The sequence below is a fragment of the Micromesistius poutassou genome (genome assembly GCF_964030765.1).
Source record: "Micromesistius poutassou genome assembly, chromosome: 2".
Lineage (NCBI taxonomy): Eukaryota > Metazoa > Chordata > Actinopteri > Gadiformes > Gadidae > Micromesistius > Micromesistius poutassou.
In genome coordinates this window covers 2110869-2122980 of record NC_140272.1, presented here as the reverse complement: position 1 = coordinate 2122980, position 12112 = coordinate 2110869, and the positions used below count along the sequence as shown (strand labels likewise).

The following is a 12112-nucleotide window of genomic DNA, read 5'->3' as shown; positions in this document are numbered from 1 at the left end:
TGGTGTTAGGAAGCTCCAGACTGTAATGTTGTTCGCATCTTTGTTGTCAAGCTGAGAGCGGAGAGTACCACCTCTCTGGTCTCTACCTGTGAATATTGTCTGGGATCCATGTTCAGTCTTTTCTATATCTTTTGATGGGTGACGTGGTAGAGCAAGACTCGGTGATACAGGTACAACATATTGGTCGCTAAAGAAATTAATCTCTCACGACTCCGTGATTAGTCCCACATTCATAAGAAAGCACATTAGGGTTAGCTTGTTGTTTGAAGTAGCATACCAAAAAAAGCACAGACATGGATTACTACTACTGCATAAGAGTATACCTTTATACTAGTAGTAGTATACCTTACTACTACTGCATAAGAGTATACCTTTCCAGATCATCACTGACATGTTTCTGATACATCCATTGTAAAAAAAACAAAAAAACACTGCGTGACTGTTTGTCATTGTGGACAGAGAAGGGATTCATTCTCATACCATAACAACAGGACTGAAACGTGACTGCAAGCCTTTTCAACCCCCCCCCCCCCCCCCCCCCCACAGACACAGACACACACAAATGTTAGCAATGCATACATCCTGCACAGACCAAAAGGGCACAGGAAATGTACAGGTATGAAACGGTAACGATCTTGAAGGGATATGCTTAGCTACAGCCTGTTTCCATGGCGATGCTGCCTGCCAGCATTCCACAATGTTAATTGGGGTTTCATGGTCTGATTGCATCCTATGTATCACATGTACAAGGAAAACACACACACACAGGCAGTGTGTAAAAAAGTGAATGCTTGAACTCTGCACAGATACGAGAAGTCGAAAGACGACAACAAGGAATCTATAGCCTCCCTGTATATGTAATGAATAACAAGCACATTGATTATTCATCTAATACAATCGCCATTATATCGCAAAACCAGATGGTTTTGCGTTCATCTAAATGATTCTTAAGAAAGTATGCTTTTGAATAATTTGATAATTACTAAATATCACTAAACAATGGGGATTTTTTGTAACCACGCATTGCACTCCGGTATTCAGGAACACTGAGTACGATGTGGTTCCCCCAGACACAATCAATTAGATCTGCTAATAGAATGATTTGATCCCTGCGTCTCTCCGCTGACGCTAAAGTTGGAGCGTTTCAGCGTAGAGAGGCTGCTGATCGGGCTTCACAGTGAGGCGAGCGTGAAAGGAATAGCAATGAGCAGGAAGGGAGCGGAAGGGTGCACGGGCGTGCATGTATAAGAGAATCTCTGTTTTTCTACATGCCAGTGTGGTGGAGGTGGGCATGGGAGGGGGGGTATCTTAGCAATGTGGATCATACACAATTGAGAAGCAAAGAAGCAGCTTTTTTCCACTGGAGATGTGTGTGTGCGTGTGTGTGTGTGTGTGTGTGTGAGTGTGTCCTGTGTGTTGTTGTAACCCATTGATGTCCCTCCGTACCTACAGTGTATTTCCACCTTCATTACGCAGCGAACGATAGTGTATCACACACACACACACACTCATTCATTTTCTGTTTCATTTGTGATGCTTTTGATGTGTCAACAATATTTGGTTTTCCCGTATCCTTCAGAGCAGAGAGGGCAAGAAGGGGAAGGCTGATCATATTACAATACACAGAAGATGGGGAAAATCCTCTGGACTTTATCTTTTACCACATTGCTTTTGTTTTACCAAGGCCTTACATGGTGTCCTTTTCTTGTGCTTGGACGCTAAGTGTTGTTCCATTTTGTATCTGGGAATTTCCCTCAAATCAGTGCCCCAATGTTATTTAGCACAATTGATAAAATGATCAATGAGGAAATGTTGGAAACATAGGCCTACATGAAACCATGATGAGAGGATATTATATTAGTATTCAAAATTAGCTAACGTTCCATTTTACAATTAAAATATGTCCCAAGTGGCCTTTGATGACAATTAGCTTAGATTACATTTATTAGCATTTATTACGGGATCCTGCATCTTGCTATTAATGTGTCCGTCTTGCACCCTCACTGCAATCTACTGAGACAGAGACACAGCTATACCTATCCAGATCGATATCTAGGAATGATCATTGGTTAAACAAACGACCGTCATGGCTTTTGCATGAAGCAGACATGAGTAAACATTAGGATTTACTGCACGGCATAGCTCATCAACGGGGCTGAGACGTGAAAGACGGAAAAGATTAGTGTCTTTTATTGTTTATGTTAATGTCCATGTTCTCCAGTAATCCTCCATTAACTTCAGTATTAAGATAGTCAGGGAGCCTTTTTCTCTGAATGAAATATTCCTGTAGAATAACGACAATCAATTTTCCATAGGCGGGGCAGCCAGCACCATAAACAACAGGCGTTTCAACGTGTATGGTATTAACAACTGCATGCACATCCACGCGTGCACACAAAACGTAAAAAAAATATTGAGTATTGACAGTAAGTAAAGTATTGACCGACTCTAGCGTTGTACTATTCTAAGCTTTTTGTAGAGGTAGCATAAAGGACCATTTGATAGTGACTTCGCTCGCAACTGAATTCTAGACTGTGATACTGTGACCTGATAGCAACAAGTCATCCACCTAGAGCCAATGGTCATGTGGAACTCTTGCAGTACTTTTATCAAGCAGACATCTCCTCCCCAGGCCATACAGCAACATCCAAGCCCTGTTCACAGTCTGGATGAAAGGCCTATTGCTCCACATACCTTGAGTGGTTCGTACCAGTCTGCATAATATAACACACAATGTGTTGTATCCGGAATTGATGTGTAGGATGGCTTATGACTCGAGTGAGAAAGTGAGTCCGGCTGTTGCGCTACATGCTAACAAGTTTTAGTCATTCTACCGGGAACACAAGACTGGGCTTCACAAAGCACACCGGTGTAGCCAATAGTCTCACACAGACTCCTGTTATCTGCCACTGGGTTGGGTCATGCTACATGCTAACATGCTAATATGTTTTAGTCATTCCACTTGAAACACATGACTGTCCCAAGTGCACTGGTATAGCCAATAGTCTCACACAGACTCCTTTTATCTGCCTCTGGGCTGGGTCATGCTACATGCTAACATGTTTTAGTCATTCCACCTGAAACCCATGACTGTCCTAAGTGCACTGGGGCAGCCAGTGTCAAACAGACTCCTTTAATCTGCCAATGGGCTGGGTCAATTCAGTACACCTTGTTTCAACGACATTGGGTTTTAAATGTTGCAAATAAAAGCTAAATGCAAATGCAATTCTGTTTTAGAATTCAAGGATACATTCAACTTAACATTTGAAGCAGTGAGCTAACTTTTTTTGTGTTTGAACTTCTTAGTGGACTTGACCCACCCAGCCTAAGCCATCAAGCAAAGTACTTGGACATTTTCCAGGGAATTGGATAATAAATTAAAAATTACCTTCCCCAGCTCTTATACAATGTTGTTTGTAGGTCCTAATGCTGTTTGTTTTGTAAAAAAGAAAAAGAAAAAAGGAAGCACTATTTCTACTTGTTGACTTTCTATGCTGTAGTTTCTGTATCAATGTTCTGTTGTTAAATGCATGTGGTAACCTTGGAGCTGTGACTGGTTCGTGATTCACACGAAACCAGTCGTTTGTCCCGTAGAAATGTGTCTCAGTGTCTCAAGTTTTTATTATTTATTTTAGGAAGGCAACGTTTCCATTGGATGACTCAAAATAAATATAATGACTTTACATTCGCTGCACACAATCATTATTGACTTGCATATATTCTCTCTTGAAAAAAAAAGTTTGCAGTCATATATGTCTATGAAATTGTAAAATGAAAATAAGGATATGGAACTGGCTGGGTCAGAGAAGACATCCCGTTTCATAATATAGGCATATTTCCATATTAAGGCCAACAATCAACAAGAATCCCGAAAGCTACTGTACAGAAACATGTTTTATCATGGCTTTAGCGTCACTTGTTTTAACTGGGTTAACGTTGTATAATACCGCCATCTAGTGGAAGACCATCGCAGTCCTTCTGCCTAGATACACAAATGGAAACAATTCGCCTTTTGTGTAGCAGACCAAACGTTAAGGCATGTTACGACTCGCAGTCAGTGTCGTTTTGCTTCATTAACAGCAAAGATATGATGTTACATCTGCCTTGTCAAATAGAATACAGCTTAATGGAACACTAAAGAAAGAACTAAGTGGCGATAAAATGTAGAATACAATTAATAGACAGAGAATTATTAACTTCTCATAAATATAATTTCCCTTGCAGCAGTTGTCATGGGTGATGGAGTGGTTAAAATGCTGGAAAACTGCATCAGCTCTTGACCTTTTCAATGGTAGGCCTATACAAGGGAAAATGGTGAAACAAACTTCAACCACACTCTGCACGCAGACCTATTATCTGTACGATTTTATGCCTTTTGAATGATTGAAGGTGGCGCCATGAATACATTCATTATTTTTATGTGATCAGGGAAAATAGCAATGAAAGGATACAGTAATGTAAGTCTTTCCCTGCAGAATGAGAGGCATGTATTATAAGGTGTCAGTGCAGAACAGTGTGTTGCTATACAGACTTCTACTCCAGCAACGACCACCCTGGGTCATGTGTTCACAATCCCTTGAAAATGTTTTACATTTATTAAACCGCTACTTGCATTATTCATGCAAGTATAATCATAATTGGGGCTAATCAAAACACTTCTCAAGGACTCCACCCAGATGATTGTTCCCAATTCCAAATGTGCTGTGTTGAGTGCACGTGTGTTTGTGGGCATGTGTGTGTGTGTGTGTGTGTGTGTGTGTGTGTGTGTGTGTGTGTGTGTGTGTGTGTGTGTGTGTGTGTGTGTGTGTGAGAGTGTGTTTGTGCGCCTGCATGTGTATATATGTGTCTGTATGCATGTGGCGTGTGTGTGTGTGTGTGTGTGTGTGTGTGTGTGTGTGTGCATGCGTGTAGCTTTGCGAGGGTGCAGTCTGTGTGTGTGCATCAGTGTATGTGTGTGCATTTGTGCATGTGTGTGTGCAAAAACAGAAACAGACTGTCAGACAGACAAACCAACCCACACACAGAGACAGAATGGCTGAATCGGCCAGGGGTAAACAACAGACAGGCAGACAACGCCGCTGTGAAAGATGAGGCGTGCAGCCAACACAGCAGGCTGGCGTTGCGTGCGTCAGTGAGCAGAAAGGAAGACATGTTGCATGTGTCAGGGCTGCCCTCCATCCAGGCAACGCCCCAGTGAACAGCCTGGAGACATGACAAACAATCTGAAATATTAAATCAATACGAAACACTATACACAGGCTACTGAGACTCCCTTCCAGAAATAGAAGCAGAGCTCTGGACACATGAAGGTTACGAGAGCTGAGAGTATTCCTAAATTATAAGGAACTGCTTGACCCGTTAACATCTAAACAAGGACATACACAGACTAAATAAGTAAACACTAAACAACAGAACTGTGCTCACACTACCTTAACCTATAGCGATGGAGTGAATTCAGAAGTATTTGAACAATTGGTCAATTATGTAAAATTGGCATCTAATTTGAGGTTGGAATAAATATGTTGCTGCTGCTGGAAGATAGCAAATATGACTGAATATATACATGTTGCCTTCGTGTGTAGTTACTTATAAATATGTATGCATTAATGTTTTCGACTGACTGGTTGGAAACAGGTTTGTCTGCATGCTAACACTGAGGCGTTATGTCATAAAACACACTCTTTCTTCTGTATCCAAGTGTTTGAGGACTCTCTTACAGCCAACCGTCTGGCACATTTCCACAGTGAGAGCAAGAAACTAAACATCTAATAATGTTCAATAATATAAATTATATAAACATATATCGAGAATATTATGGCTTTGACATAATAATGTGACATCAAATAACACAAGACCACCAACACATAAACATGTTGATAGACGGATAACCAGAGCTATTTTAGTGTTGTTTCACTGATTGATAGATTTGTTCTACAGGCAGGTCGAAACCGGTTAGGAAACATCAACACTTGCTGCCAACTGGACTTGTCTGCGCGCTAACGTCTACGTATTACTCAGGCTTAAAGCTTTTGATCCCAACAGAGCTTTTCTTCTCTTTCCAAGCCTTGCTCAATAGTTGGCAACAGTATCCCCTCAGTACAGTTTACCTAAATTATACATCCAATTATGTAAGATAACTGCTGAATAATCCATGCCAGTTGAAGTATGCATTTGAAATATCAATGGACAACGTGTGGCCTCAAAAGAACACACAATTATTAGGGTTTTATATATCAGACGGCACGTGACAAAGACAATTCCCCTCGTGTTCATCAACTAGATATGCGATGGCTAGAATTTATTTTTTTACAGATTTGCCCATATCATTATTTAGTCACCAAAATTAAGCCAATGTCCAGAAGCGATTAGTAGAAAATTAAGTACAGCCTCGCTGCTTCCATTTGAATTAAGAAGTGAGCCACCTCCCAGCTGTGGCTAATCTAATCAGTCATACTTGATTAGTAAATCAGCAAAGTGTCAAAATGTGTAGGCTATGGCTCTGCAAAAACGTTTCTCAATTCGCGTTCTCGTGTGTTCTCGTGTACTTGCGTTCTCGATAAACGTCATCAGTGGTAGCCCAAGCACTGTTCCAATTCCAAGTACGCGAGTACTGTCGTAAAACCCGTGTGTGTTCTCGATGCGTTCTCGATGAGGCCGTTCCACCGAGGACGCATCGGAGGTGACTCGTGTGGACTCGGGACCGTTAAATATCCCAGAATGCATCATCGAGTCCGCTGCTGTTCCAATTGCAGGTGCGTACTCGCGTTCTCGGAAGTCTGTACTTGAAAGTCCGGACTTGCCAAGTACGTACTTCCAAGTCCGCGAGTACGTAGTTCGCGTACTTGGTATTGAGAAACGGCTACTTTCTCACTAAGATAATGGCCGTTTCTCAATACCAAGTACGCGGACTACGTTCTCGCGGACTTGGAAGTACGTACTTGGCAAGTCCGGACTTTCAAGTACAGACTTCCGAGAACGCGAGTACGCACTCTGCAACTGGAACAGCAGCGGACTCGATGATGCATTCTGGGATATTTAACGGTCCCAAGTCCACACGAGTCACCTCCGATGCGTCCTCGGTGGAACGGCCTCATCGAGAACGCATCGAGAACACACACGGGTTTTACGACAGTACTCGCGTTCTCGCGTACTTGGAATTGGAACAGTGCTTGGGCTACCACTGATGACGTTTATCGAGAACGCAAGTACACGAGAACACACGAGAACGCGAATTGAGAAAGGAGTTAGAAGACCCATGTTTTACATTCAGGGATAGGCCTGGGCGATATGGCTGAAAGACATATCACGATATTACTTGATCATATTGATCGATATCAATAACTATTGATCATTTTAATGACCTAAAAAGACTAGGAATTACCATGCTGGATTTAAACACTTCTGTTTAACACTTAATATGACCTTCCACTGTTCTGCATTGATAAATATTCCAATGTCGATACAACAATGGAAAACACTCAAATATTGTAAATAAGTATGGAAGGTTGTGTTTGTGTAACAAACCCAGCTGCTAGATCCGGTGGTCCAGTCTCTTATTGATATATATTGAACATGTTTTATACTGATATTGATATTGATCAAAAGTATCACAATACGATAATTTATTGTTTTATTGCCCAGGCCTATTCAGGGATGTACAGAACCATTCACAAGGTCAACAATCCTCTCCATGCCCTATTTTAGGATAACAGCCGAGGGCCCGATACCCGTTTAGCTACAGCCTGATGTATAAAACCATATAACTTGATATTTGTCCCCCTTCATTTACACCCCTTGGTCAGAAAATCCACTCACGTGTCCACTAGAAATAGCCTCTTTGGCTAATTAGCTGCCAGAATGAACATGTCTTTAGTGTTCTCAAACAGGCACATAGTATCAGAAATATGCATTCTTGCGAAACAAGCAAGTATGGAAGAGATTTACTGTTCCAATACAGATAATCTCCTTATGTTCTTATGTTTCATAGTAAAGGTCTGTGAGCCTAATTGCATGGAGGGAATTCAATTTCATCACAAAATAAACTTTATAGGCCTATAGTGCATTTGTCAATTAATAGCTTATTGAAGAACTGGGACAGGAAAATAATGGAAAAGGGAATCAATGCTACCTTAAGGCACTTTAGTGACTGAAGCAATCTCTTTTAGATACTTATTTGATTTTGGTACAGATAATACAGTATTGAAATCCTATCATCAAGACTGACATGACTTCTAAACGTGTTCATGTGCTTGTTAGTTGCGGTGACATCGTATCTACAGTATACTCCGGACACATCAACACTGGACACTGCTGTTGGGTTCGCTGTGGTCTTCGTCACAGTGAGCCACGAGAAGGCCTCACTTTGAAAACACACACCACCCTACGTCACGGCTCAGGAGACACGTGAATCCATGAGGGGCTCAGGCCAATTCCGTTAATCCTGCTGTTTAAAAGTGTTTAAAAACCCAGAACGGTGGTGAGGGGGTTCGGACAGGGAGGGAAACACCGTCTGTTTGTCATTTTAACATTGCTATTTAACGTTCAAGCCAAGAAATCACGTGGGGGAAACTAACGATAGGTCCAAGATGATCTTCCTCATGGACCTCCAGATGATGCTCCTGGACGTGCTCTACTTCGTTTTGCGCAACTCTCTCCGGGCGGTGCTCCGGCCTCGCACCAAGCCGGTCGACGGAGAGCTGGTGTTGATCACCGGCGCCGGCGGAGGCCTCGGCCAGTTGTTCGCCCAAGAGTTCAGCAAACACGGCGCGGAGGTCGTCCTGTGGGACACCAACACCGCCTCCAACGAGCGCACGGCCGCCCTGGTGCGCGAAATGGGCGGGAAAGCGCACACGTACACGGTGGACGTGACCAGCCGCCAAGAGGTGTACCGTACCGCTGAGATGGTGCGCGAGGACCTGGGGCGGGACGTGACCATCCTGGTGAACAACGCGGGGGTGGTGGCGGGGAAGCGCATGCTGGACTGCCCGGACGAGCTGATCGAGAGGACCATGAAGGTCAACTGCCATGCGCTCTTCTGGGTGAGGACCACGTCCTAGTCTCTAGCTGAATTAAGCGAGGAAAGGAGGGTAGGGTGGGTGGGGGACCGTGGGTCAGGAGAATCTTTGGAAGGCCAATTGAAAACAATTTGGGTGTGGTGGGTGTGTATCTGCTCATGTGGTGGCTATGAATAGAATGAATAGAAGAATGAAAATGATTTGGATAATATATTTTCACCAGATATGAATACATATACATATATACATACTTTGCCTGAGACGCCACATGAGCAATTGCTTAACCTGATTGTAGCTTTTGGCCTTTAATTGAGCACTGTTGACGTGGTTGTACATTCATTCAAACCCAAAACACAAAAATGTGTGTCTCAGCAAAACCACTGGAGGTCCAATTGGAAAATCTAAAGTCCCTTTCTCAGCACCTAGAATACAATACAAAGCCCAGATTACTGGCGGTATGAGTCATGCCTTTTGTACATTGTGAAGCATTAACAGCTTTGTCCCTTGAGATTCAAATGCATCTAGATTCCTTCTGCAATCCTCTTAATAGAAAACCCCAATGCGTCGATCTTAGCTTGTTCATGTGATACAGGAAATACGCCTGAAATGTATGCAAGTCATGTGAGCATCCTTTCACTTGGCTGCTATTAGTAACATGTCGAGTCTGTCTGTGTGTGTGTGTGTGTGTGTGTGTGTGTGTGTCCTCAGACAGTGAAGGCATTCCTCCCTCAGATGAAGGCCAACAACCACGGCCACATCGTGACCGTGGCCAGCGTCCTGGGTCTGTTCAGCACGCCCTGCGTCGAGGTGAGGCGGGGGTGGGGGGGGGGGGGGGGGGGGGGGGGGGCGGGGTGGGGCGGATGAAAATAAATGCATAAATACATACACTCGACTTCACACGGTTCTTCACTGTTATAAGACGTCCGGTACGTCACTGGCGTTGTGCCGTCAGCGATATATTGTTGTTCCTCTTCCTTCTGACCAATGTGCTTATTGTAAGTCGCTTTGGAGAAAAAGGCGTCTGCTAAATGCCTTAAATGGAAATGTAATGTTGAACCACAACACGGGCACTTTGGCTTTGATTGTGTTGGCTCGATTAGCCCTCAAACCTTTCCAACCATCCTTTTCTCTTCATCACGTCGGTGTCTAGATAAAACGTCCCCCCCCCCCCCCCCCCCCCCCCCCAAGTGATGCGGTGGTGCTAATAGACGTTGTACTTTGTGTGTTGTGCTGCGATCCAAGGACTACTGTGCCAGTAAGTTCGCTGCAGTGGGCTTCCACGAGTCCATGGCCCACGAGCTGCTGGCCGAGGAGGTGGACGGGGTGAAGACCACCCTGGTGTGTCCCTACATCGTGGACACGGGCATGTTCAAAGGCTGTAAGATCAGGTGAGAAAGTGAGTGAACAGTGGTGAAAGGGAACAGGATTCGGTTTTAAGGTCAGAAAAAAAAAATATATATATATATACATCATTTAAGGTTGTACGAATGTACTTATTGTAAGTCGCTTTTCGTCGTCATTGTAATGAGGGAAACCTCAATGCCCTACGAGTGTAAATAAAGGTTTGAAATGAAATGAATGAATTGCTGTAAAAAAAAAAAGAAAAGAAAAAAAGATTAGCACTATTAGAAAAGGGTATTTGAATTTACTATAAATTGCCAACAAATCAATGTGATAGTAAGTAATGAGATCGGTATGGCGGGTTGAAACTCCACCGGAGTCCACCTCCACAGAGCCTGATGCCGTCTAGTGTCGGCGTGTGTGTGTAGGGACGAGGTGGAGATGATCCTGCCCCCACTGGACCCCCAGTACTGCGTGGAGCAGGCCATGAACGCCATCCTCATCGACCAGCCCCTGGTCTGCATCCCCCGGCTCACCTACCTGCCCTTCCTGTCCCGGGCGTGAGTACCGCCTCACTCTGTCCACTACGCAGCTAGTGAGGTGAGGTGTAAGTACCACCTTACTATATGTCCACTACGCAGCTAGTGAGGTGAGGTGTAAGTACCACCTTACTATATGTCCACTACGCAGCTAGTGAGGTGAGGTGTAAGTACCACCTTACTATATGTCCACTACGCAGCTAGTGAGGTGAGGTGTAAGTACCACCTTACTATATGTCCACTATGCAGCTAGTGAGGTGAGGCGTAGGTGCAGCCTCACTCTGTCCACTAGGTGGTACTAGTCAGCGAGGTGAGGCGTAGGTGCAGCCTCACTCTGTCCACTAGGTGGTACTAGTCAGCGAGGTGAGGCGTAGGTGCAGCCTCACTCTGTCCACTAGGTGGTACTAGTCAGTGAGGAGGTGCTTTCATCTTAAGGAGCAGGTGGTGGTTAAGACATCTCACTACAGATGCATAGATGTAGGCGGTGTGGACGTTGGGGATCAAACCCGGAACCGGGCGATCCAGCGGCCTTGCTGCTATCCCGATTCCAATCATATGAATCCCCTTTGAGTCTTCCTCAGACTACCACCATTTTAGCTCATTTCCCCATCTGCTCCTGGTCGTTTGGCTAATGACTTTGCCCTTATTATTTTCCATTCTTCCTTTTGCAGACTGCTGCCTTGGGAATCCAACGTGGTCACCTACCGCTTCATGGGCTCAGACAAGTGCATGTACCCCTTCATCGACACCATGAACAACAGAGAGTCCCCCCTCCCCATCATGGTGGAATAGTCCCAGCGGAGCAGACTCAGCACCTTGCGTTGCCATAGCAACCCAAGGTGTCTGATGGAGGGCTGGGGACGTGTGTAAATGGACCAACAAGAGGCCCCGTTTTCTTTGTTCCATTTGGGTTGGTTGTACCAAGTATGTGAAGGATGAGTATGTAAGGATCAAGGAGGTTTATGTATTATTAAATATATAAAAAAGGAGGTATAAAAAAAGAAAGCTAAAAGAAAGTTGTCAAGACCAGTTGAAACATGAGCTGGTCAGCAGTGTGTGCTGCGAGAGCAGCACCACTACTGAACCGCCCATAATCAAATCTCTTTGTTACCCGTCATTGTGTTTGCAGGAGTAGCTTTCACTCCCTTAACGTCTGCATAAAATATATATGAACAAAAATGGGTTTTTCCCCAAACCTTTGTTTCCTTTATTCTCCAC

At 44.0% G+C, this 12112-nt stretch overlaps 1 protein-coding gene across 1 annotated transcript; it reads left to right on the top strand.

The window, feature by feature from the left end:
- Positions 1-8585: 8585 nt before the first annotated feature.
- On the top strand, positions 8586-11686 carry rdh20 (retinol dehydrogenase 20; the record flags this gene model as incomplete). The annotated part of the gene is made up of 5 exons (XM_084464521.1): positions 8586-9038; positions 9723-9821; positions 10257-10402; positions 10784-10915; positions 11566-11686. 5 exons carry the CDS (start codon positions 8586-8588, stop codon positions 11684-11686), a joined length of 951 nt encoding a protein of 316 aa, XP_084320647.1.
- Positions 11687-12112: the final 426 nt, after the last annotated feature.